Here is a 23,990-nt window from a genome sequence, read left to right as displayed (position 1 = left end):
CTATAACTGCTCCAAACACCTGGGATGGGGTGCCTGGGTGACTCAGTCAGTTAAGCATCTAGCTTTTGATTTTGGCTCAGGTTATGATTTCATGGTTTGTGGGTTCAAGCCCCGTGTCAGACTCTCCGCTGACTTCGAGGAGCCTGCTTGGGATTCTCTCTTTCCCTCTCTCTGCCCCTCTCCCACTTGTGTGCTCCAGCTCTCCCTCAAACCAAATAAACAGTAAAAAAAGAAAGAGCTAGGATAAAACATGAAGTTTCTAAATTTATTTTTCAATTTTTAAAAAAATGTTTTCAAGTTTATTTGGAGGGGGGCAGAGATACAGAGAGAAGAGTGAGAATTCCAAGCAGGCTCTGTGCTGTCAGCACAAGGCTGATGTGGGGGTGGATCCCATGACCCAGAGATCAAGACCTGAGCAGAGATCAAGAGTTGGATGCTCAACCGACTGAGCCACACAGGCGCCCCAATTTATTTTTTATATGTAACTGCCCTTATTCCCAAATTTTATGTCATGGAATTAATTGGGCTTTCTACATTTAGAAATAATAACATTTAAAAAATGCTTTACAACACTGGGGCTTGAGTTAAACTTATTTGAAAGGGAGAATCACACTAACACTCCGGGGTGCTCAATGTAATGCCTCTTAACGGACGACAAACCTGTGAAGCACTGATCATAGCTCATTTTGTGATTTGCATAGCCAGCCTATATTAGAATTGTTGGCATTATCATAAGACATTCCCAACTATAGAAAGAATGATCCATAGAGGATAAGGTTTAAGTGACAAGAGCAATCACAGAAACAAACTGAAGAGTGACATGTATCAGAGAAGACAAGCATTTTCAGTAGTGAAGCTTCAGGGGTGGTTGGGAAGGAAAAATGCAAGCCAAGTCTTTAAAAAATGGGAGGTTGAAATATGATTACCCTAACGGCCTCGAAGACCAATTTTAATTACGTATTAAACGCACAAACGTTTTGGGGGTGGTGGCGGATGTAAAAATGTAGTTTTTACTTCTCTCTCAAACCCTGTTTCCAGATGTCTCAGGGTTTTCTCTTGTAGGAGTTTGAACTAGCCCACCAGGTTCAACTACCCTACCACCACATCCTGGGTGTGCTTGGCAGCGATGAAGCACATTGAGAATGGCAGGGCAGGGGCGTGACTCTTTAAACGACGGAAAGGAAAAAGAGGAACAGGAAAGGATAAAGACTAATAGGGATGAAAGGGTGTAAGGCACAGGAAAAGGAAGGGCAAGGAAGAGGCAGCGTCGGGTTGGGGTTGGCTTCACTGTCCTTCAATTTTGGACAACGGTGGTTAGCTTTTGGCCGCAGGGACCAGCCCTGCTGCCTCTGTATGGCGCTGCTGGGCTCTCGGGCATTCCAAAAGGACGGCAAGGCCTGGAGCGGGTCCTGGGCGTAGAGCACAGCACCGAAGCTTCGACTTCTCCCTGCACCCAGGTGTTCTTCAGTCCTTCTCCCCTCGCCCTGGAAGGCGGATTACATCATTCCAACCTGAGCAGCCCGGCCAGTTTTTCCATTTCAGACTCCTGTTCTCTGGAACGTCAACTTTTGCTCCTGAAGTAAACCAGGACGTAGCTCTAATGCTTCTCCTGTTACCATTAGCCACCAGGGAGGGCACTCCAGGATGCGTCTCATCTTAGCAAAGAGCCTATTAATGACCCAGGGCGCCACTTTTTCTGGCGTTTACGAACTACAGCTACACAGGAACTCACGGCCATCAAGGGCTGTTGCTGCGCCAAGCCCCTCAGCTCGACACACGCGACAAACACAACCGGGGGCATCCTCAGCGCGGCCGGGGAGGCGGCCCCGGGAGGAAAGAGGGTGTCAAGGGGCTACTCCAGCGTGCCGCGCCTGCGCAGTCACCAGGCAGCGCCTCCCCGCGGGGCGTACTCTTAACACGGCGCACCCTATCAGGCGGCCGCAGGGAGCGCGCCCGCGGCCTCGCCCTCTCTCGTCCCTCCCTTCTCTCTTCTCCGTCCTGCCTCAGACAGCGGCTCGGAGAGCCGGCGCACCACTCCCCGCCCCCGCGTGCCCCTACGCGCTCCGGCGCGCGTGCGCAGCGGCGATCCGCAGGGCTAGGGCGCGAGGGAAGGGCGGGCGTACGTCCTTGCGTGCGTCTCAGGCAGCGCGCACGCCGGCGTGAGAGGGCACGGGGAAAAGGTGGCTCTGGCCGGGGCGGCTCGGCTTCCTGTGGCTATGTAGCTGAGCTCGTCGGCTCGGGGTCCTCCACTGCTACCGCCGCGTCCTGGCGCGGAGTTTCTGCTTGGGAGGGAGACTGTCCTCACGCCCGCCGCACTCCCTCGACAGCAGAGCTTGCTTGCTCGCCCGTGGGAGCGTCCCGGCCGAGCAGCCCTGAGGGGGGAGGGGAGGCCATTTTGTCCCGACCGACTCCCCGGAACCGGGCGGAGCGGCTGGGAGAGGCTGCGGAGCCGCGGTCGCCGCCCTCGGAGGCACCGGACGCCGCCACCGTCGGGGGGCTTCCTCGACGAGGCCGTTCGCAGGTCGCCCGCGCCCTCTCGAGCCCTCGTTTTTCCCACGCTTCCCCGGTCCTCCGGCCTGAGAACGCCCGAGCGAGGAGTTGGCTGTAGTGAGAGGGACCGATCCCTTGGGGCCGCCGGCGGCGAGAGCCTGAGCCGCTCCTCCCAATGGCGAAGAAGACGTACGACCTGCTTTTCAAGCTGCTCCTGATCGGAGACTCGGGAGTGGGGAAGACCTGCGTCCTTTTTCGTTTTTCGGATGATGCCTTCAATACCACCTTTATTTCCACCATAGGTAAGACCTGTGGGAAGATGGTGTACGGTCTGGGTAGCTGCAGACCGTTTCTGTTACTCCAGACATCTTGCTTCCCGTAATAAACGCCTTTGTTTCAGTGATTCCGATTCCAAGCGACAGACCTAAGTTACTGTTTGAATCGACATCGAGCTTACTGGGGCGGGGTCTTCTCCTGCTTTCCATCCGGTCTTTTGCTTTCAAGTCTCCTACTCTGTTCGGTGCCTCTGATGCAAAATATGCAGCATTAACCACGTTCCAGAATGCTGTTTCTTTAAGCGACTGCACTGGCTTTTTCCATATTTGTGTGGCGTTACTAGATGCACGATACTTGTAAGGGATTTATTTTAGTGGTTGGGATTGAAGCCGTAGGTCATTTGGTAAAGGCCTGAATTTATACTTCAGGGCAAAGAGAAGATTCTGTATGGTCATAACTTAGAGTAAACTTGAGGGTTTGTGTGAGGAATAATTAAAGCAAATTAGAGGGGAAAAGTGAGTTCCCCCGCGTTGACTAATCCATTGATGTGTCAAACAATCGGAGGCTCTTAGTGCTTGGGGTGGGACTCAATGGCATGTTTGCCTCACAGTGCTTTTCCAGACATCAACAGAAACAGTAATCTAAGGGAGATGATCAGTTTCTGTCCTCAAACCCGAAAGAATGAAGTTCTCCCTTCTGTTAGACTTTACGCTAGAATTTACGGGAAAACGTTTGGCCAGTCCTAGCCGAAGAACTTCTAATGTACTTTCACCTTATGTTTCAGAATTACTTAGTGTGGAAGTAAGAACTAAAGATTGACCTTTTTAGTTGGTTTCTGGTTTTGGAAAAAAAAAGGGGGGAAGACTCTGGGAAAATTCCTTTGGATTCTGGTTAGAAAATTTAGTGGCATTAAGACGACTTGTGTTAAATGAATTGTATGCGAAAAATGTCCCCCCCCCCCCCCCCCCCGCAATAAATATCTTAAAGGATACATGATTGCCCGTCATTTGGAACCCAGCACTCAGCATTGGGGCAGTGCAGTGAAACCCAATTATACATGTAACTAGTTTCATATTTGAGATGATTTTAAAAAGCAACTGCAGCCTTTTCTGAACTCTGGGAATTGCAAAATTAAGCTGATTTCAATTTACAGCATTATTGGAATGGTTGATTTGGATTTATGACAAAATTTTTGTTAGCTACTTAATTCATATGAAATTATACTGAAATTAAGTTGGGCAGATGATAATTTTAAATAGATTTTTAATTTTACTCTTCCTTTTTTTGGGATGGGTGGGAGACATTGCAATCATTATTGGATGTGTATCATACTATTCTCTTGACCTGTCATAAATTCCCTGAAATTTAGAACTTGTTTTCTGCTTGTGGATTAGCACTTCCTACCACTAAGTTTGCTTTTAATATGCCACCACTTTTAGCTGTAACTGGGTGGGTCACATGGTTAGATAGTTCAGCAAATATTTATTGAGCACCTGATGCTAGGCACGGTTTTAGGTATTATAAGTGGTGAACAGGGTAGACCCCTTGAGCAGTCACAACAGAGCGTGGGAAGTGCTACAAAGGGATGAACATAGGGAGGAGAGGTGACCAGCCTAAATCATGGGGGAATCTGAGTAAGCTTGCATGGAGATGGTATCTGAAATGAAGCCTGAAGGACATAGGAATTGGACCAGTGGAATAGGATAGGGCCTAGAAATTCTGGAAAAGGGAGCATAGTGTAAACCTTTAGCAAGATCAAGATCAACTTTAACCTGCCATTGAGAAGGGTGGAATGAGAGTAGGAAGCAATGCATTAAGCCCCATCTATTCTAGTCTTTTCGTAATGGGTACGTACACACAACTAGAACCCAATCCTATAAGATAATGACTCAGTCTTGTGTAGTCTTTCTTTTTTTTTTTTCTTTTTTCTTTTTTTTTTTAAGTTTTATGTATTTATTTAGTGATTTCTGTACCCATCGTGGGGCTCAAACTCACAACTTCGAGATCAAGAGTTGCATGCTCTTCCAACTTTCAACTAGGCAGCCCTTGTGTAGTCCTTTTTTTAGGGAAAATGTGTGGTGGTTTTGGTTAGAGCTTGCTTGGTTGGAATCCTACTTCCACAGGCTGTGGGACTTTGGCAAGTTACTTAACCTCTTTGTGCTTCAATTTTTTCATTATTTTATTATTATTTTTTAAGCTTATTTATTTATTTTTGAGAGAGAGCACTCGAGCAGTGGAGGGGCAGAGAGAGAAAATCCCAAGTGGGCTCCACACTGGCAGTGCAGGGCATGATGTGGGGCTTGATTTCCTGAATTGTGAGATCATGACTTGAGCTGAAATCAAGAGTTGGATGCTTAAGCAACTGAGCCACCAAGGTGCCTCTCAATTTCTTCTTTAAATAGAATCTACTACATAGGGTAGTTGTGAGGATTTTATGGGTCAGTGAGAGTAAAGCATCTAGCATGGTGCCAGGCATACTGTAGGAGCAGAGTGCTTATTAGCTAGATACAGACTATATGTACCTTTGGCTGTTGAAGGATAGCAGAACAAGTTACTTTATGGATTGAATGCCCTGCGCACATAGTCACTCAAATATTTGTTAGTCTCTGCTAAACAGTTTCACATTAGACTCTGAAAGTTTCATATTTTGATATAAAAATATTTGATATGTTTGGTATTTTGATATAGGGGATAGGCTGAAGAGTGTGAACTGAGAAGTGAATAAGTATGAAATTCTAAGTATAGCTCCAACAGATATTGCATGTATCACTCTGTGTGCAGGTTTAGAAGTCTATTAAACCAGTGCTGTTTAAAACAAATAGAATCCGAGCCACATATTTTTTGATACTGAAAAAAGTAAAAAAAGGTTTTTTTTTTACATTAAAATAAAAGAAGAATTTAATTAATGTTTTAACTCATTTTACCCCAAATGGTATGATCTTATTATGTAATCAGTATTTAAAAATTGTTGAAATATTTTCTATTGTTTTTCTTCAGTGTGTATGTTATACACTGAAACTAATTTCTCTTTGGGTTTGGCACGTTTCAAGTGCCTGATAGTCACCTGTGGCTAGTGGCTACCATATTGGACAGTGTATGTCTGAACAGTCTGAACTAGCTAGTTGGCTAGAAATGACTTTGTATGCTATTTTTTTACTTTTTAAAAAATGTTATCAGTTGACTAGGGTTATCTCTTTAGTTTTGTTTTTTAAAAAATCTAGAGCATTCGCTAATTATGAATGATAGTGAAGTTTGAGTCGTTACTTGATTGTTAAAACCTCTTGAGGTTTGAGTAAGTAGTTACCTTGCTAAGTGAGTATTCAGAAATAAATAGAAGTAGGTATTCACAAGGACCAAACTGCCGATAGAAGGCAGACCCTCATTATTTCAGATGGAATCATTTTAGTTGTTTGTTGGTCATTGATTCTTAGAAGAAAGAATTTTTATGGGCTTATTATGCCCATAGTGCTCACAAAGACTACAGTATTTAAATTTTTCTGTGTACTTTCAATTCCCACACATTTATAGCAGAAATTATGATATTTATGGTCAGATTTATTGCAGAGTTGCAAAAACAAGTTACTGTTATGTCCCACACTCACCATTCTCAAAGTGAATCCAAGGGAACTAGAATATAAGCTGCATGAGGGCAGAGGTTTTTTGTTGTTGTTTTTTGTTTGTTTGTTTTTTGCAGATAGAGGCTAAACACTTAGAAGAGTCTCTCTTGAGGCGCCTGGGTGGCTCATTCAGTTAAGTGTCCGACTTCAGCTCAGGTCATGATCTCACACTCCATGAGTTCAAGCCCCGAGTCGGGCTCTGTGCTGACAGCTCAGAGCCTGGAGCCTGCTTCAGATTCTGTGTCTCCCTCTCTCTCTCTGCTGCTCCCCTGGTCATGTTCTGTCTGTGTCTCAAAAATATATGTGCTGCCGAAGCGAGCACTCTGTGTCTCAAAAATAAATAAAAACATTAAAAAAAATTAAAAAAAAAAGTTTCTCTTAATGGGTGTGAGATAAATAATGAATGAAGACAGGCAGACAAGTAATACAGTCAGGACCCTTTAATATAGAATAGGGGCCAGTTTTATTTTAATATTTTCCTTCCTGTCTACTTTCTGAACATTGTATATGTGAAGTATATTGCAATCAGATTTTGCTTAAGAATAATAGCTGTTTGGCTAGTAGAATAATTTTAGGGTAAAACTGGTTTGAGAAATATTTGCTAAAGAGAGCTATTCAGGGGTCCATTTGGTTATAGCCCTCTTGGCAGTATGAGGTCAGGAAAACATTACCCTTTAATGGTAGTTACATGGACTTGTCCTAAGGCAGAAATTTTTAGTGGGCTGTATTACTGAATGTGCTATTTTTTGGTATTAATTCCTCATTCCATGCCTTGGTGTATTATTACCTTTTCCATAGGGAATACCTTTTGTTGGGAAATGGATTGTCTGGGCTCCATGCAAGAAGTTAAATTGGTAAAGGCTCTTGCCTCTGGAGAGGTATAATGAATGCATCCTTTTTGCTAAGCTTTATTAGAGTAGGATGGTTCCAGTAACCTGCATTTAAGAATTGGTTGATTTAATTGAACTGAGCCCATTTATATGGGGAGGCTGCTTTTTAGAGAAATGAGCAAAACCCCTGTCATATTAAACATGCCTGGACTTTGCTGTGATTCTCAGTCAGCAGCTCATGCTATAGGAATGCCAGGGTGCCTAAGGAATCTTTCATTTTAATACCTAGTTTTAGGATTGATTAAAAACTATCCAGACATTTTTCCAAAGGAGGTCTACAGATGGCCAGTAAGCACATGAAAAGTTGTTCAGCATCACTAATAATTAGGGAAATGCAATTCAGAACCACTATGAGATGTTACTGCAACCCATTAGGATGACTGGCTTATCAAAAATGAACTTTGTCAGGGGCTCCTGGGTGGCTCAGTTGGTTAAGCATACGACTCTTGATATCCGCTCAGGTAGTGATCTTTCAGTTGTGAGATTGATATCTGCATTGGGCTCCGTGCTGAGTGTGGAGCCTGCTTGGGAGTCTCCTTCTCCCTCTCTGCTCCTCCCCTGCTCACATACTCTGCCTCTCAAAATAAATAAACATTTTTTAAAAAAATGAACTTTGTCATACAGTTACCTGTTCAAGTTCTTTCAGTACTTTTGGGTTTAGACCCAGAAGTGGAATTTCTGGGTCATGTGGTAATTCTATTTTTAAGTTTTTGGGAAACCACCCTATTGTTTTCCACAGCGGCTGTACTCTTTTGTATTCTTACTGTCACTGCACCAGGGTTCCAATTTCTCCACATCCTCACCATACTTACTATCTATTCAGCAGCATTATTCACAATAGCCAAATGGTAGAAACAACCCAAATGTCCACATGAATGGATACACAAAATGTAGTAGTATATGCATAGAGTGGAATATTACTGAGCCTTAAAAAGGAATGAAATTCTCGCATATACAACAACATGGATACCTTAAAAACACTGTGCTAAGGGAAACAAGGCAGACCGAAAAAAGGACAAATACTGTGTGAAATCATTTGTATGAGGTACCTAGGATAGGCAAATTCATAGAGAAAGTAGAATAGTGGTTATCAGGGCCTGGAGACTGGGTAATGGGGAGTTATTGCTTAATGTGTACAGAATTTCATTTATTGCTTAATGGGTACACAGTTTGACTTTGGGAAGATGAAAAAGTTGTGGAGATGGTAGTGGTGATGATTGTATAATAATTAGAATATCATGTAATGCCACTGAACTGTATGCTTAAAAATGGTTAAATGCACAAAAAGACATATTCACTATATGCTTGCACTTACATGAGGTATCTAAAGTCAAATTCATAGAAACAGAAAGTAGAATGGTGAAAGGTAGAATGATAGTCCCTCAGGGACTGGGAGAAGGGGGAAATAGGGAGTTGTTTAATGGGTATAGAGTTTCAGTTTTGTAAGGTGAAAAAGTTCTGGAGATCTGTTGCACAACAAAGCGAATATACTTAACATTACTGTACCATACACTTAAAACTTGTTAAGATAGGTAAATATTTTTTTTAACTTTTATTTATTTATTTTGATGGAGTGGGGGCAGACAGTCCCAACAGGCTCCACTCTGTCAGTGCAGAGCCCAACATGGGGCTCGAACTCACCAACCATGGGGCTCGACCTGAGCTGAAACTAAAAGTTGGACGCTTAACCGACTGAGCCACCCAGGCGACTCATGATGGTAAATCTTATATGAATTTTTACCACAGTTTTTAAAAACTGGTAAATTTTATGTTATGTGTATTTTACTAAGAATCCAAAAAACAAAAGCTACCCAACACTTGACCTAGTTCTCTGTAAGAGCATTTAATCACAGGCAGTTCCTCGGTGTTCCATGTGATAGTTACTGTTAACCAGTGGTCTTTGAGTCAAGAGGATCCTATATGGTACTTTCCCACACTTTAGTATCATTGGTCTGTACTCGATACTGAAGGCAGGTTTGTCTTTTTGTTGTGTGTACCTACATGGAGCTCCTTGGGATGTTAGAAAAAAAAACATCAATGCAGGAAAAGAATCCTGCAATTAATTTTAAGTCAAGAAACAGACTGGTGAAGTGAAGTAAGTTCCAAAAGATTTTATGGGTAATTAGTGAAAGCTTTTTTACTAGAATCCAGATCTAGTTCTATGGCCATATTTCTGATTCTGAGAACTTCATGGTTTTGTTTGAAAAAAAATTAATGATGGCTAATTCTCCCATTCATCAATTTCTATTTGAAAAATGAAGTTGCAGTGTTGTTTTTTGTTTTTGTTGTTGTTTTGGCAGGAGTGAAGAAGTAACAAGTATCAGCACCAAATATCAAGGAGTTTTGTTCGGGTTACTTGTCCTTTGCAAACCTAGAGCTTAACAGAGTAGAGCTAAGCTGATGTTAAGGATAATTATTTTCACTTCCAGAATTACAGTGTATAAGAGTGTATAAATAAGTTAAAGGAATACCTGTATGCCTGTTCGGTTTGAAAAAGAGAAAGGGTGATAGAAATATTGGCAATCTCTTTCAACTTTTAACAGTACCAGTTTGCCCAGTCAGTGCTGTGGTAGGAACTGTAATTAATAGAGAACTGTTAGAGCTCGTTGAGTGTTGATTTACAAATTAGAAACTTTATTTAGCATAAAATATAAATTGCTAAAGATGTATTCTGTATAAATATGAAATATAAATTAGCTAAAGAGATATGCATGGGAAAAATGCTTATGGAGTTGGTTAGGTCAGAAAGGAAGAGTTCAAGGAAGCTACAGAGAATGTTAATAGAACATTTTCTGAATCTGTAAGACCAATAAAAGTCTTGTAAAGATCATAGATTTGCTTCCTTTAAATCGATAAATATTGGGGGTTAATGGAATCCTGTTTTTTTTTTTTCTCTTGAAGATTTTATTTTTAGGTAATTAGGTGAACTCTACATCCAACATAGAGCTTGAATTTAACAACCCCAAGACCAAGAGTCGCACATCCTACCTACTGAAGCAGCCAAGCGTCCTTGGAATAAGTTTTTTTTTTTTTTTTCAACGTTTATTTATTTTTGGGACAGAGAGAGACAGAGCATGAATGGGGGAGGGGCAGAGAGAGAGGGAGACACAGAATCGGAAACAGGCTCCAGGCTCTGAGCCATCAGCCCAGAGCCCGACGCGGGGCTCGAACTCCCGGACCGCGAGATCGTGACCTGGCTGAAGTCGGACGCTTAACCGACTGCGCCACCCAGGTGCCCCTGGAATAAGTTTTTAAAATTTGAATTATAAGATAAAGACTTTGAAAATAAATGGTTAGAATAAAATATTAGTGCAGAAAACTCACCTGAAGAGAAATCTGAAATGAGAAAAAATTTTCTTTGAAAACAGTACTGCATATTTTGGATTACAAGCAAAAGTGATTGCTTGATGTTTATCCTTCTTTCCAGAGATGAGATTTTTTTTTTTTTTTTTTTTTTGAGGAAAACAGCCATTGGTGGTGGAACACAGAGTTTCCAGTATGGCCCAGAAACAGAGCATCCAAGGTTGTAAATCATTAGAAAAAGGAAAAACAGTTTTGTGGAGACCCAAATAGTATAATGTATCAAAATCAGTATAGAAGGACAGTGTTGATTTGTTTCTTTCATATTAATAGCGATGTATATGCAGACGTGTTTTAATAGAAATTTTTATTAAGGCAATTGTAGATTCATATGCAGTTATAAAAAATAATACAGTGGGAATTCTTGTGCATTCTACCCAGTTCTCTCAGTGGAAACATTTTTTGAAACTTGTGTAATATCACAACCAGGATATTAACATCTGGCACAGTACATCAGTCTTATTTTACATTTGCATACATACATACATTACATATTTATGTTTCTCAGGTGTTTTTTTTTTTTTTTAGTGTTTAGTTTTGAGAGAAAGAGAGCGTGAGTGGGAGGGGGCAGAGAGAGAGAGAGAGACAGAGAGAGAGAGAGAGAGAGAGGAAGACACAGAATTGGAAGCAGGCTCCGGGCTCTGAGCTGTCAGCACAGAGCCTGACGCAGGGCTCGAACTCACAAGCAGCGAGATCATGACGTGAGCTGAAGTTGGATGCCCAAGCGACTGAGCCACCCAGGCGTCCCTGTTTCTCAGTTTTACTTGTTTTGATTTGTATATGTTTTAAATTCTCCATAGTTTTATCACTTGTGTATGTTAATGTAGCCACTACCACAGTGAAGATACTGAACAGTTCCAAGAAACAAAGATCCCTGGTGTTCTTTTAACTATACTCCTACCCCTGCCCCCATGTATCTCCTCCAGAACTTTGTTTTTCATTTATAAAATTTTGTCGTTTCGTAAATGTTATATAAATGGAATTGTACAGGGTATACCTTTTGGGGTTGGCTTTTATTCACATAGCATAATTCTCTGGAGATTCACCCAAGTTGTTGTGTATATTGGTAGTTCTTTTTTATTGTGTAGTATTCCATGGTATGCATTCACCAGTTTGTTTAACCATTCACCTGTTGAGGAACATCACTGCTGATTCCACTTTTTGGCTGTTGTGAGTAAAGCTGTTAGGAATATTTGTATATAGGTTTTTATATGATCATAAGTTTTCATTTCTCTGGGATAAATGCCCAATAGTATAATTACTGGGTCATATGGTAATTGCATGTTTGGTTTTATAAGAAACTACCAAACTGTTTCCAGAATGGCTTTACTATTTTACATTCCCACCAGCAGTGTGTGAGTGATCTAGTTTCTCTGCATCCTCACCAGCATTTGGTGGTGTTACTATTTTGTATTTTGCTATTCTGGTATCTGTATAGTGATATTCTCAGTGTGGCTTTAATTTGCATTTCCCTGCTGGCCAGAGGTGTTGAAAAATCTTTTTATGGCCTTATTTACCATCTATATATCTTCTGATGAAATGTCTGTTCATGTCAGTTGTCCATTTTCTTTGATTGTTTTTACTGTTGAGTTTTGAGAGTTCTTTGCACATTTTATTTATTTATTTATTTACTTACTTACTTACTTACTTACTTACAGTTTATTTTGAGAGAAAGTGGGAGTGGGGGAGGGGCAGAGAGCGAGGGGGAGAGAGAGAATCCCAAGCAGGCTCTATACTGTCAGTGCAGAGTCCAATAGATGTGGAACTTGAACTCGTGAACCGTGAGATCATGACCTGAACTGAAGTCCGATGGTTACCTAAGTCACCCAGGCACTCCTCTTTATACATTTTAGATACTAGTCCTTTGTTGGATTTGTGGTTTGCAGGTATTTTCTCCTAGTCTGTATCTTGTCTCTTCTTCATTATGTGGACGTTCATAGAGCAGTTTTAATTTTGATGAAGTCTAATTAATTTTTTTTTTTACGGATCATGCTTTTGGTGTCTAAGAACTCTGTTTAGTCCTAGATCCTGAAGATTTTCTTCCATGGTGTTTTCTAAATTTTATCGTTTTACATTTTACATGTGAGCCTGCAATCTATTTTGAGTTAATTTTTGTATATGGTGTGAGTTTTAGGTTGAAGTTAATCTTTTTTGGCTATGGAATGGATATTCAGTTGCTCCAGTACCATTTATTGAATGTACAGGCCTTTTGTTTTTTGTTTTTTTAAATCTCATAATCAGGTGGTGCAGATGTTCTGAAGGCTTCAGAGATTATGTATAAGAGTGAAAGTTGACTCAAGTGACTCTTTTATATAATAGCAACTTATACTCTGCTTTCTGAAAGATTTTCAAAATTTTTATCAGTGATATATATTTGAAATAAAATACTGGTATAAGATTTTTAGTAATAAAGAAATCTCTCGTCCTATCCCTGTCCATCCCCAGTCTTGCTCTTGAGAGGCATCATCTAGCTCTTCTGTTACCTACCTCTATATTTTTATTCGTTTTGTTTTGTTTTGTTTTGTTTTGTTTTGTTTTGTTTTGTTTTGTTTTGTTTTTGAGAGAGAGCAAGCACGTGTGCATGGGCCGGATAGAGGGGCAGAGGGAGAGAGAATCTTAAGCAGGCTCCATGCTTGGTGCAGAGCTGGACACAGGGCTTGATTCCATGACCCTGGGATTGTGACCTGAGCTGAAATCAAGAGTCAGGCGCTCAACCAACTGGACCACCCAGGCGCCCCACTATTTTTTTTTAATTTTCAATGTTTATTTTAGAGAGAGAGAGAGAGAGAGAGAGCGAGCGAGCACGAGTGGGGAAGGGGCAGGGAGAGAGGGAGACACAGAATCCAACGGAGGCTCTGAGCTGTTAGCACAGAGCCCAACATGGGGCTCAAACTTACAAGCCATGAGGTCATGACCTGAGCCAAAGAAGTCAGATGCTTAACTGACTGAGCCACCCAGGCGCTCCTTATTTTTATTTTTTTAAGTAAGCTCTGTGCCCATGGTGGGGCGCAAACTCACAACCCCCAGTCACATACTCTATTGACTGAGCCAGCCAGGTGCCCCTACATACCTCTGTTTTCAAATGATATGTCCATATATCTCTTGAGTCATTAATTTTCTGTTTAAAATTTTTTAATGTTTATTTATTTTTGAAAGATACCAAGCACGTGAGAATAGGGGTGGGGCAGAGAGAGGGGGACAGAGTATCCAAAGCAGGCTCTGCGCTGACAGCAGCGAGCCGGATGTGGGACTTGATCTCACAAACTGTGAGATTATGACTGGAGCCAGAGTCGGATATACCAACTCAGCCGCCAAGGCGTCCCATTTTTATATTTTGAAAGTTTATTTTTTTGAAGTGAGAGAAAGTGCGCACACATGCGTGCACACGCAAGTGGGGAGGGGCAGAAAGGGGGGGCAGAGAGAGAATCCCAAGCAGGCTCTGCATTGTGGTGAGTACAGAGCCTGATGCTGGGCTTTAAACTCATGAACCACAAGTTCAACGACTGAGCCGAAGTCAGACGCTTAACTGACTGAGCCACCCCCGTGTCCCATTAATTTAATATTAGTTGGGAATTTTAACGTTTTATAATCTCATCCTACTCTTTCTCCTTTTTGTCAGATTGGTTTCTGGTGGTTCCATGCTCATGTAAATATTACCTGTTAAGCCAAATAATTTATTATGACTCTCTCTTTCCTTTGAAGTTAAAATTCTCTTTATTTGATTAATTTCATTTTACCCATTGTCAAGTTTTCCTTCATCCTCCAACAACCTCTCAGAATGATTATCTATACAGTCATACTGTCAGAGAGATAATTTTTTTTTTCCTGGACACACCTCTTCTAGATCTTTTCTCCTTCCTGCTTCAGTAATAGATTGGTTAGTAACTAAGCCTATTGTACTGCTATTGCCTTGGGACTTCCCTTAACTGCCTCTTTGTGATACTGTTTTTTGGTTTACTGCCTTGGATCCTTTCCTCTTCTAAGTAGCTTCTTGAAAAAAGGTTGTATGGCAAAGGACATTTTTTGAGACTTTCCATTTTGACAACATCTTAATTCTTTTTAATTCAATTGAAGGTCTGATAGGGATAGAATTCTAAGTTGAAAATAATTAATTGTTCCTTAGGGTTTTGAAAATATTAGTCTATTTTCTAGCTTCTGATGTTGCTAACAAATCCGGTACAATTCTGATTCTTTTTTTTTCCCCCTAAGAGAAAGAGCACACAAGTAGGGGAGAGGGGCAGAGGGAGAGAGAATTTTAAGCAGGCTCCCCACTCAGCCTCATGTGGAGCTCAGTCCCACCACCTTGGGATCATGACCTGAGCTGAAGTCAAGAGTTGGATGCTCACCTGACTGAGCCACCCAGGCACGCCCTCATTCTGATTCTTTATCCATTATTTGTGATCTAGTTTGTCTCTAGAAGTTTTTAGATTTAAAAGTTTTTTTAGGGGTGCCTGGATGGCTCAGTTGGTTAAGCATCCAACTTCGGCTCAGGTCACGATGTCACAGCTCGTGGGTTTGAGCCCTGCTTCCGGCTCTGTGCTGACAGCTCAGAGCCTGGAGCCTGCTTCAGATTCTGTGTCTCCCTCTCTCTCTGCCTCTCCCCCACTGTGTTCTCTCTCTCTCAAAAATAAATAAAAATGTAAAAAATTTTTTTAAGTTTTTTTGATGACTGGTAACAGATTCCAGAATGATGTATCTTAGTGGGTGGGGTCTTTTTTTTTTTTTTTATGAACCCATTTTTCTAAATACTTGGTCTTTATGTTTTTTTCTTGCATTTTTACCCCGTATAATTTTCTTCCCTTTATTTTGTTTTTTGTTTGTTTGTTTTTTTTTTTTAGTTTATTTATTTATTTATTTTGAGAGCGAGCAAGCAGGGGAGGGTCAGAGAGTGATGGGGAAAGAGTGTCCCACACAGGCTCCATACTGTCAGCATAGAGCCAGGCATGGGACTTTAACTCATGACCTGAGCTGAAATTTAGAGTCAGCCGCTCAACTGACTTGAGTCACCCAAGTGCCCCCTTTATTTTGTTTTTAATTGGTGTTTGGACTTTTTATTGTGTAATTTCCTATTTTCCAGCTTTGTTAATTGGTTTTCTTTTCTTTTTTTTTTAATTTTTTTTTTTTAACGTTTATTCATTTTTGAGACCGAGAGAGACAGAGCATGAATGGGGGAAGGTCAGAGAGAGAGAGGGAGACAGAGAATCTGAAACAGGCTCCAGGCTCTGAGCTGTCAGCACAGAGCCTGACGCGGGGCTCGAACTCACGGACCACGAGATCATGACCTGAGCCGAAGTCGGACGCCCAACCGACTGAGCCACCCAGGCGCCCCTAATTGGTTTTATTTTCTGGAAGATTTCCTCAACTTTATCTTTTAACTTTTCTATTGAAGGTTTTAGTTCAGCTGTCGTATTTTAAAATTTGTAGTAGTTTTTTCTTGTTTTTTTTTTTAAAGTGTACTCTTTTCATGAATTATTTTTTTCTTGGGAGATAGCTTGTTTGACATTTCTATTTCTTGCCTGTTTTTTCCTTCAAGTTTTCTGTGCTCTCCCCACATTTGTTTTATTCCGTATTTTAGAGGCCTTTCTCAAATGATTGGTAATTTCAGGGTGTATGTTCATAATTAAGAATGGGTCATTATTATTTTTTTTTTAATGTTTATTTTTGAGACAAAGAGAGAGCATGAACGGAGGAGGGTCAGAGAGATGTATATATATATATACACACACACACACATACACACGTATATACACACACACACACACACACACACACACACACACGTATATATAAATGCTCTTACCCTTTGCCCTAGGTTGTGATCTTCTCATTTAATGATGATTTCCAACTGCAATAGTGATCTAGTTAACCACAGTTTGCTTTTTCAACATTTTCTTCAGTCTTGGGTAACGTCTCCATCCTTGACATTTTGTCTACCCTTGGAATACTTTAGCACCATAAAAACGTTTCTGCTGAAGGGACTCTTTCTTCAAACAGTGTTTTTCCTGATCTCTTAATGAGTTTTAGTAAATTCTTGAGTTTAAAACTGCTCAGTGGAGTAATAATTTTTTTAGGGAACTTTTCTCAAATATAGCTTTTCTTTTAGAATTTATTGATTGATGGGAATGAGTGGCTGCAAGGAAAGAATTGGAAGTCTTAAATGATAATCTTATAGAAAGCCTTATAGCTAACAATTTCAAGAGTAAATACATTTTTTGTAAATTTGTCCTTGATTCTTTTACTTGTAAAACACATCTTTCTGAAAGCAACGGTGTTGTGTGCTTACTTGGTGTTGCATGATCATACGTTGTTTTGTGGATTTTGACATGCACTGTGGAATAGTATTACAGCTTGTCGCATCTTTCTTGCTATTTGTCAGTTAAATTTTCTCACATAACTGCCATGAATCTGCTTCAGTGGATGATTTGCTTTTAGGTAGTATTTGGCCTTCCTTTACCATTATAAAATTTCGACAGTGTGTGGTGGGTTGATTTTCTTTAAAGATGATAATAATGATCCATTTTTAAAAATGTGCAGTGACTGTGAAGAAAGTGGTTCCAAAGTGTCTTTCTTAACAGCAGCAGCACCAGCATCACCAGAAAACCTGGTGGAAATGCAAGTTCTCACGTTCTACCTCTTTTTTTTCTTTTTTTCTCTTTCTCTTTCTTTTTTCTTCCCTTATTTTACCTTATTTTACTTTATTTTATTTTATTTTATTTTAATTTATTTTTAGTTTATTTTGAGAGAGAGAGAGAAAGAGTAGGGGATGGGCAGAGAGAAAGAGAAGGAGAGAGAGAATCCCAAGCAATCTCCACACTATCAGTGCAGAGCCCAATGTGGGGCTTGATCTCACAGTGAGATCATGACCTGACATGAGCTGAAACCAGGAATTGGATGCTTAACTGACTGAGCCACCGAGGCACCCCCCCTCCCACCTCTGATTATTATTATTATTATTATTTTTTTTTTTTTTTTAGAGATGGCACAAGTGAGCGAGAGGCAGAGAGAGAGAGAGAAAGAAAGAAAGAATCAGGGCTCGTGTTCACCTGAGGTGGGACTCAAACTCATGAACTGTGAGATCATGACCTGAGCCAAAGTCAGATGCTTAACTGACTGAGCCACCCAGACACCCCTCTTTTGACTTCTTTGGTGGATGGTTGGCAGTGGAGGTGTCCAGAGTCCAGTTCAGGATTGTATATTGAATTTAGTTGTCCTGTCTCTATAAATTTTCCTTAATTGAGAACAAAACAGATCATGACATTGACATTTTCAAATGAGTATAAGTATTTTGTTAATAGAATGTCCCACATTTTGGATTTGCTTCCTCATGATTAGATTCAAGTTAAACATTTTGGCAAACATACTAACTAGGTGATTTGTCTTAGTGCGTCACATCAGGAAGTGTGCATATGTCATTTTGTCCATTATTGGAGACAATAAATTTGAACCCTTGTGTAAGATACAGTCTGCGAAATTGTTAAGGTATTTTCCCAAATGTAATTAATAATTAAGAGGTGTGGTGATGCTTTGAGACTGTGACTATTGTATTATCTAAAAACATTTTAGGGGCGCCTGGGTGGCGCAGTCGGTTAAGCGTCCGACTTCAGCCAGGTCACGATCTCGCGGTCCGTGAGTTCGAGCCCCGCGTCAGGCTCTGGGCTGATGGCTCGGAGCCTGGAGCCTGTTTCCGATTCTGTGTCTTCCTCTCTCTCTGCCCCTCCCCGTTCATGCTCTGTCTCGTCTCTCTCTGTACCAAAAATAAATAAACGTTGAAAAAAAAAATAAAAATAAAAACATTTTACCCAGTGGTTTGATCCATGAATGAATCCGTGATTACATTTGGGGTTGCAAAAAAATATTTCTCTTTCTCTCATTCCTTTTTGTCTTCTTCGAAGACCATAAAAACTCTCACCAGAGTCCTTTGGCCACCTGCTGTCACTTTTCAGTAGTCAAAATTGTGTTAACATGGACATAATTGAGCATTTTTTTGACTTTTTTAAAACTACATGCACAACCATAATAGGCTTTCTTTAAAAAAATTTTTTTTAAATGTTTATTTATGAGAGAGAGAGAGAAAATGGGGGAGGGGCAGAGAGAGGGAGACACAGAATCCAAAGCAGGCCCCAGGCTCTGAGCTGTCAGCACAGAGCCTGATGGGGGCCTTGAACTCACACAGTGCAAGATCATGACCTGAGCCGAAGTCTGATGCTTAACCAGCTGGAGCCACCCAGGCACGCAGTCTTTTCTTTCTTTAAACAAATTTCAAAAAGTTTTAATCAAAGTAGTAACTATTTGTGGTTTAAAAAAGTTACATTGTACTGCATGATTTGCAATGAAAAATAGGTGTTCGCTGTACCATTGTTTCCACTATGAGTCCTTCTTCCCTATGACAGCCCTTTCAACTCCTAGCTAATTCTCCTGGTATTTACTATTATATTTTTCTTTTTTCTTTGTTTTAATTTTTAATGTTTATTTTTGAGAGAGACACTATGAGTGGGGGAGGGGCAGAGAGAAAGCGAGACACAGAATCTGAAGCAGGCTCCAGGCTCTGAGCTGTCAGCACAGAACCCGATGTGGGGCTTGAACTCACGAGCCGTGAGATCATGACCTGAGCCGAAGTCGGATGCTTAACTGACTGAGCCACCCAGGCATCCCATATTTCTAAATAATATGATTATGTTGCTGTTTATCTATCAATTTTAGACATTATCTGTTGATTTCCTTTTGTGAAATATGAGAGTTTCAGCCTAGACATACTGGCTTCATAATCCATGCTGCTGATTAGTCTTATAAAAGGTGAATGTTCTATTTTAGGGATGTACCTGGGTCTTTTATTTGCCCTATATGTCTCCTTAATTCTGATATTCCTTCATATATCTTTAATTAGCTTTTGTTTTTTAGTGTTCTAATTGTGATTTCTTGATTGGATTTTTAAAGGGCAGTTAAAAACAACAGAAGTCACTCATGTGCGCACATATACACATGTACATATAAACACACAGATGACTCCCTGCCTGAATAATGGAATAGTTACTTAGTTTTCTTTCTGGCATGTTTTGAACTTAATTATGTGTGTAAGTAATTTCATATTGTTCTCAGTATCTATACTTACTTGCTATTTTTAGTGTTTCTTTTATGTACCCCTTTCTGTATCTGTATTCTTGTTATTTTTCATGTCAAAAATAGCACTTTTGATGTACCTGTTAAGTGCTAGGAGCTTATTTTCCATTTTTTGGCCATTTGTTGCTATTCAGTTTTTGAATGGATACTAAGAATCTGAAGTAAATTGGTCCAGTGTCATACCTGAAAAAGAGTATTTCTAATTTTCCAGAAAGAATTACCTTGAAAGTCTAAGTTTCTAAGGGTCTTGATCTGGGTACTAATAAGTCTTGCTGGACATGTAATAGTTTTGCTATTGGTGAACAAACCAAAGAAAAGCTTTTAAATTTTATCTCAAATTAACCTTATTTACTTAGAATATATTTGAGCAGTGCTAAATTTTAGCTCACAGCATATGTCAGCTAATTTTCAGGTTTAAAAAAATGGTTGTGGGGTGCTTGGGTGGCTCAGTCGGTTAAGCGTCCGACTTCAGCTCAAATCATAATCTCGCGGTCCGTGGATTTGAGCCCCATGTTGGGCTGTGTGCTGACAGCTCAGAGCCTGGAGCCTGCTTCAGATTCTGTCTTCTCTCTCTGCCCCTCCCCTGCTCATGCTCGCTTGCTCTTTTTCTCTCTCTCAAAAATGAATAAACGTTAACCAAAAAAAAAATGAAAAAATGGTTTTAATCGAAAACACAACAGATCTTTAGGTTAAAAACACTACTTCAGGGGCACCTGGGTGGCACAGTTGGTTAAGCGTCAGACTCTTGATCTCGGTTCAGGTCATGATCCCACAGTACCTCAGTTTGAGTCCTGCATCAGACTCTGCGCTGATGGCGCGGAACCTGGTTAGGATTCTATCTTTCCTTTTCTCTGCCCCTTCCCTGGCTTGTGTGTGCTCGATCTCTTTCTCTCAAAGTAAATTTCTCTCAAAATAAAAAAAAAAACACTATTTTAGAAATATGTGTGTTAGATACGTGAGATATGGAAATAGGTGAGATATGGGAACACCTCTAATAGTGTGTTTCACCTCTTTTGGTAGTGAGTTACAGAAAAGAAATCGTTGACAATAGAAAGGAAGGTTGTTTGAGGTGTGTTTCTTTGTAATTAAAACTTTTTAGAACCACCAGTTGAAATCTGAATGATGGCAAAACAAGCAAAAACCTTTTCAACCAGTAGCAGTAAGGTATTTGGTTTATTCAGTAAGCATTTATTGGGCATATATTGTGTATAAGGGCCATGATGATTATATAGAGATGAAAGGTAAAAAAAAATATGAAAGTTTCTCTTTTGAAGAGTTCACAATTCAGTGATCGAGTCACTCACCTAATTGTTCAGTAAAATGTGTAAAAGATAATAAAGCTATTATGTGGGAAACGGGAGGGACTTGTAAACTTTGAGATTATAGACCTCACAGAGGAAGTCATTTAAGCTGAGCCTTAAAGCATGATTAATAAGGTGCCAGGGGGTTAGAGGTATTTTCAGGTTGAGGGAATTGCATAGGAATGGAGTCATTGGTACATGGTGTGTTTGGAGACTACAGGTAGAACAAAGTGACCTAGAATGGGAGGTATGGCAGGAAATAAATTGGGGCTGGATTGTAGAAGGATTTTCTAAGGTGTCGTCAAGAGTTTTGTAGCAGAGGAATGGTGACTTTAGATTTAAGATAGGACTTTTTTTTTTTTTTTTTTTTTGGTTTAAAAGGTGTGTACTATATATACTTTGATATGTGTAGAAAAGACTATGAAGAGGTATGTATCAAAGTGTTAACATGGAAGTTAATGGAGGGAGAGAGACAAATTTGCAAAATGCTGGGTAGAATCTAAGAGGGATGATGAGGGTCTGAGCTACAAAGGTGAGGATTAAGGTAGTAAACAAATACACTTGATTTAGTGTGATTAGATATTGGGGACAGGATTGGTGAGAGCAAGGGGCCAGTTAGGTTTCTAACTGGGGCATCTAAGTAACTGATACTATCTTTAACTGAAATAGTTAATGGTAGTTGACAGAGGCAGGAGGAGGTTTGGGATCATCCTCCCTTATTTGTGACTTCATTTATGTGAGGTCTCTATCAATCTGTATAAACCCTATTGGAAAGGTTTTTCTTTTAGTGATGATGGGCATATAAATTTGGGTGGAGTGTAAAGTGTTAATGGCAGAAATGTTCCTGTTAAGCTAAAAAGAACTATAGAACTAAAAATATACTTGGAATGACTGTGGAATGCACATTGTTCTAACTGCTTATGAAGAGGCTACGATTGGGAGTGGGGAGGTGGACAAAATGGGTGAAGGGGAGTGGAAGATAACAGGCTTCCAGTTATGGAATGAGTAAGTCATGGGAGTAAAAAAGATGTAGAGCAGAGGGAATGTAGTAAATGGTATTGCAATAGCGTTGTTTGGTGACAGATGGTCACTCTGCTAGTGGTGAGCACAGCATAAGGTGTAGAGTTGTTGAATCTACGTTGTATACCTGGAATTGATGTCCCATCACGTGTTAGCTATGTTCAAGTAAAAATAAAATGGGGGTGGGGGGAGAGTGGGAAGGCGCTGCAATATTGTATCTACCATTCAAAAGATAGCTTTAGGTGTTAACATTTTGAAACCCACACAATGACTGAGGTACACAATTTGTGATCAGGCTGCTGCTGCTGATTTATATATACATACACATGACTAGCAACATGTGATTCCACTTTTTACATGTTATCAATCATTTTGGAAATGTTTGAGCTCTTAAAGAACTTCATAAATCTACCTAAGTGTCCTACAGTGGCATTGAGCTTTTTTGTAAATGTCTTATAAATTTTGGTTGCATTTATTTGTGTATATATATTGCATACACATTGTATAGTAGACTCTGCACCCAGTGTGAGGCTTGAACTCCTGACCTTGAGATCAAGAGTCACATGCTCCACCCACTGAGCCAGCCCGGTGTCCCTTGGTTGCATTTTTTTAATCAGTTGGAAGTATTTGAAGTATTCAGCGAGTTGAAATGCCAAAAAGTTGAGGTTTTGTAGTTTTTGGCAAATTAAAGTTACTGAAAATAAAACCTTGCAAGCAGGTAAGTGCCAGATGAAAGTGTCAACAATTTTCAATATATCAATCTTAAAAAAAAGTTTGTTTTTTTTAATGTTTATTCATTTTTGAGAGACACTGCATGAGCGGGGGAGGGGCAGAGATAGAGGGAGGCACAGAATCCTAGACAGGCTCCAGGCTCAGAGGTGTCCACACAGAGCCCAATGAAGGGGTTGAACCCACAAATTGCTAGATCATGACTTGAGCTGAAGTCGGATGCTCAAGCAGCTGAGCCACCCAGGTGCCCCAATATATCAATCTTTAAATACAACTTAGGGGACTACAGAAGACTGTTAAAAAAACACAACCATACTGGAAAAAACACATTTTTCAGAGAAATAAATACAAGAGACATGACATTAGATGAAGCTAATAAAGATACATAAATATGACACAAAGAATATGTTTTTGGAATGATCTAATTTTTAGAAATTACATTTTTAGTGCCAAATGTATTACAATATTAAGCCAGGAGACAAGGTTCTAATCATCGTTAATTTGTGAGCTTGAGTAAGTCATCTAACCTCTGAGCCTCTTTTTTTATTTGTAAATTGGGCATGTTAGAGAAATACGTGTTTAACTTAATCATGTTAACTGCTTAACTGTAGTTAACATATGGGGTTAGTCTTGCTGAGTCATTTTCTCAGACTGTGGGTAAGGCTTACTTAAAGCCGGCTTGGCAAACTTCATGACATCTCATATCTGTCCTGTAGAAGTCAGAGGAAAGAAGTTGTTTCATGGATGTTTTATATATTGTTTTTTAATAAAAGTTTTTTGCAGAACAGTGTATCAGTTCATGCAGATTCTTCATTGAGAGAGAATATGGTACATTGTAACTAGGGGACAGGACTGATGATACAGTTTGCATTTTAGTGGCAGTTTGAATTTAAGAATTTTTAAATTTACCTTATGCCTCTCTGTAATTTCATATATATATATATATATATTTTTTTTTTTTTTTAAATTTCAGCTGTTCCAAGAATGATGCTGGATTGTAGTGTTCCTTAGGATTTATAGATTTATGTTTTTCCACAATTTAAACTTTTTGAGGCATATTTTGAAGATCTTAATGCCTTAAATAGCAAAGCATTTAAAAAACTTCAACTGCTCAGTTTGATGGTAACAGTTTTGGTTTTGGAGCAGTGTAGTTCTGTGTGTGTCAGTCTTAGATTTATCTTTGGACTGTC

General features: G+C 40.0%; 1 protein-coding gene across 1 annotated transcript in view; it reads left to right on the top strand.

Annotated features, from left to right (window-relative positions):
* The first annotated feature begins 2,106 nt into the window (after nucleotides 1-2,106).
* RAB10 (RAB10, member RAS oncogene family) overlaps nucleotides 2,107-23,990 on the top strand; it is a 77,324-nt gene continuing 55,440 nt past the window's right edge. The window contains exon 1 of the mRNA XM_047067590.1: nucleotides 2,107-2,792. Within this exon, the coding sequence (XP_046923546.1) occupies nucleotides 2,666-2,792 (127 nt within the window). The 5' untranslated portion in view covers nucleotides 2,107-2,665. The remainder of the gene's footprint in view (nucleotides 2,793-23,990) is intronic.

The sequence above is a fragment of the Lynx rufus genome, unplaced genomic scaffold, assembly GCF_022079265.1.
Source record: "Lynx rufus isolate CCGP_SWC_20201006 ecotype Redwood Valley unplaced genomic scaffold, mLynRuf1.p SCAF_8, whole genome shotgun sequence".
Classification (NCBI taxonomy): Eukaryota; Metazoa; Chordata; class Mammalia; order Carnivora; family Felidae; genus Lynx; species Lynx rufus.
Note: the sequence above shows the minus strand (reverse complement) of the source record. Positions and strands in the feature narration are given on the sequence as shown.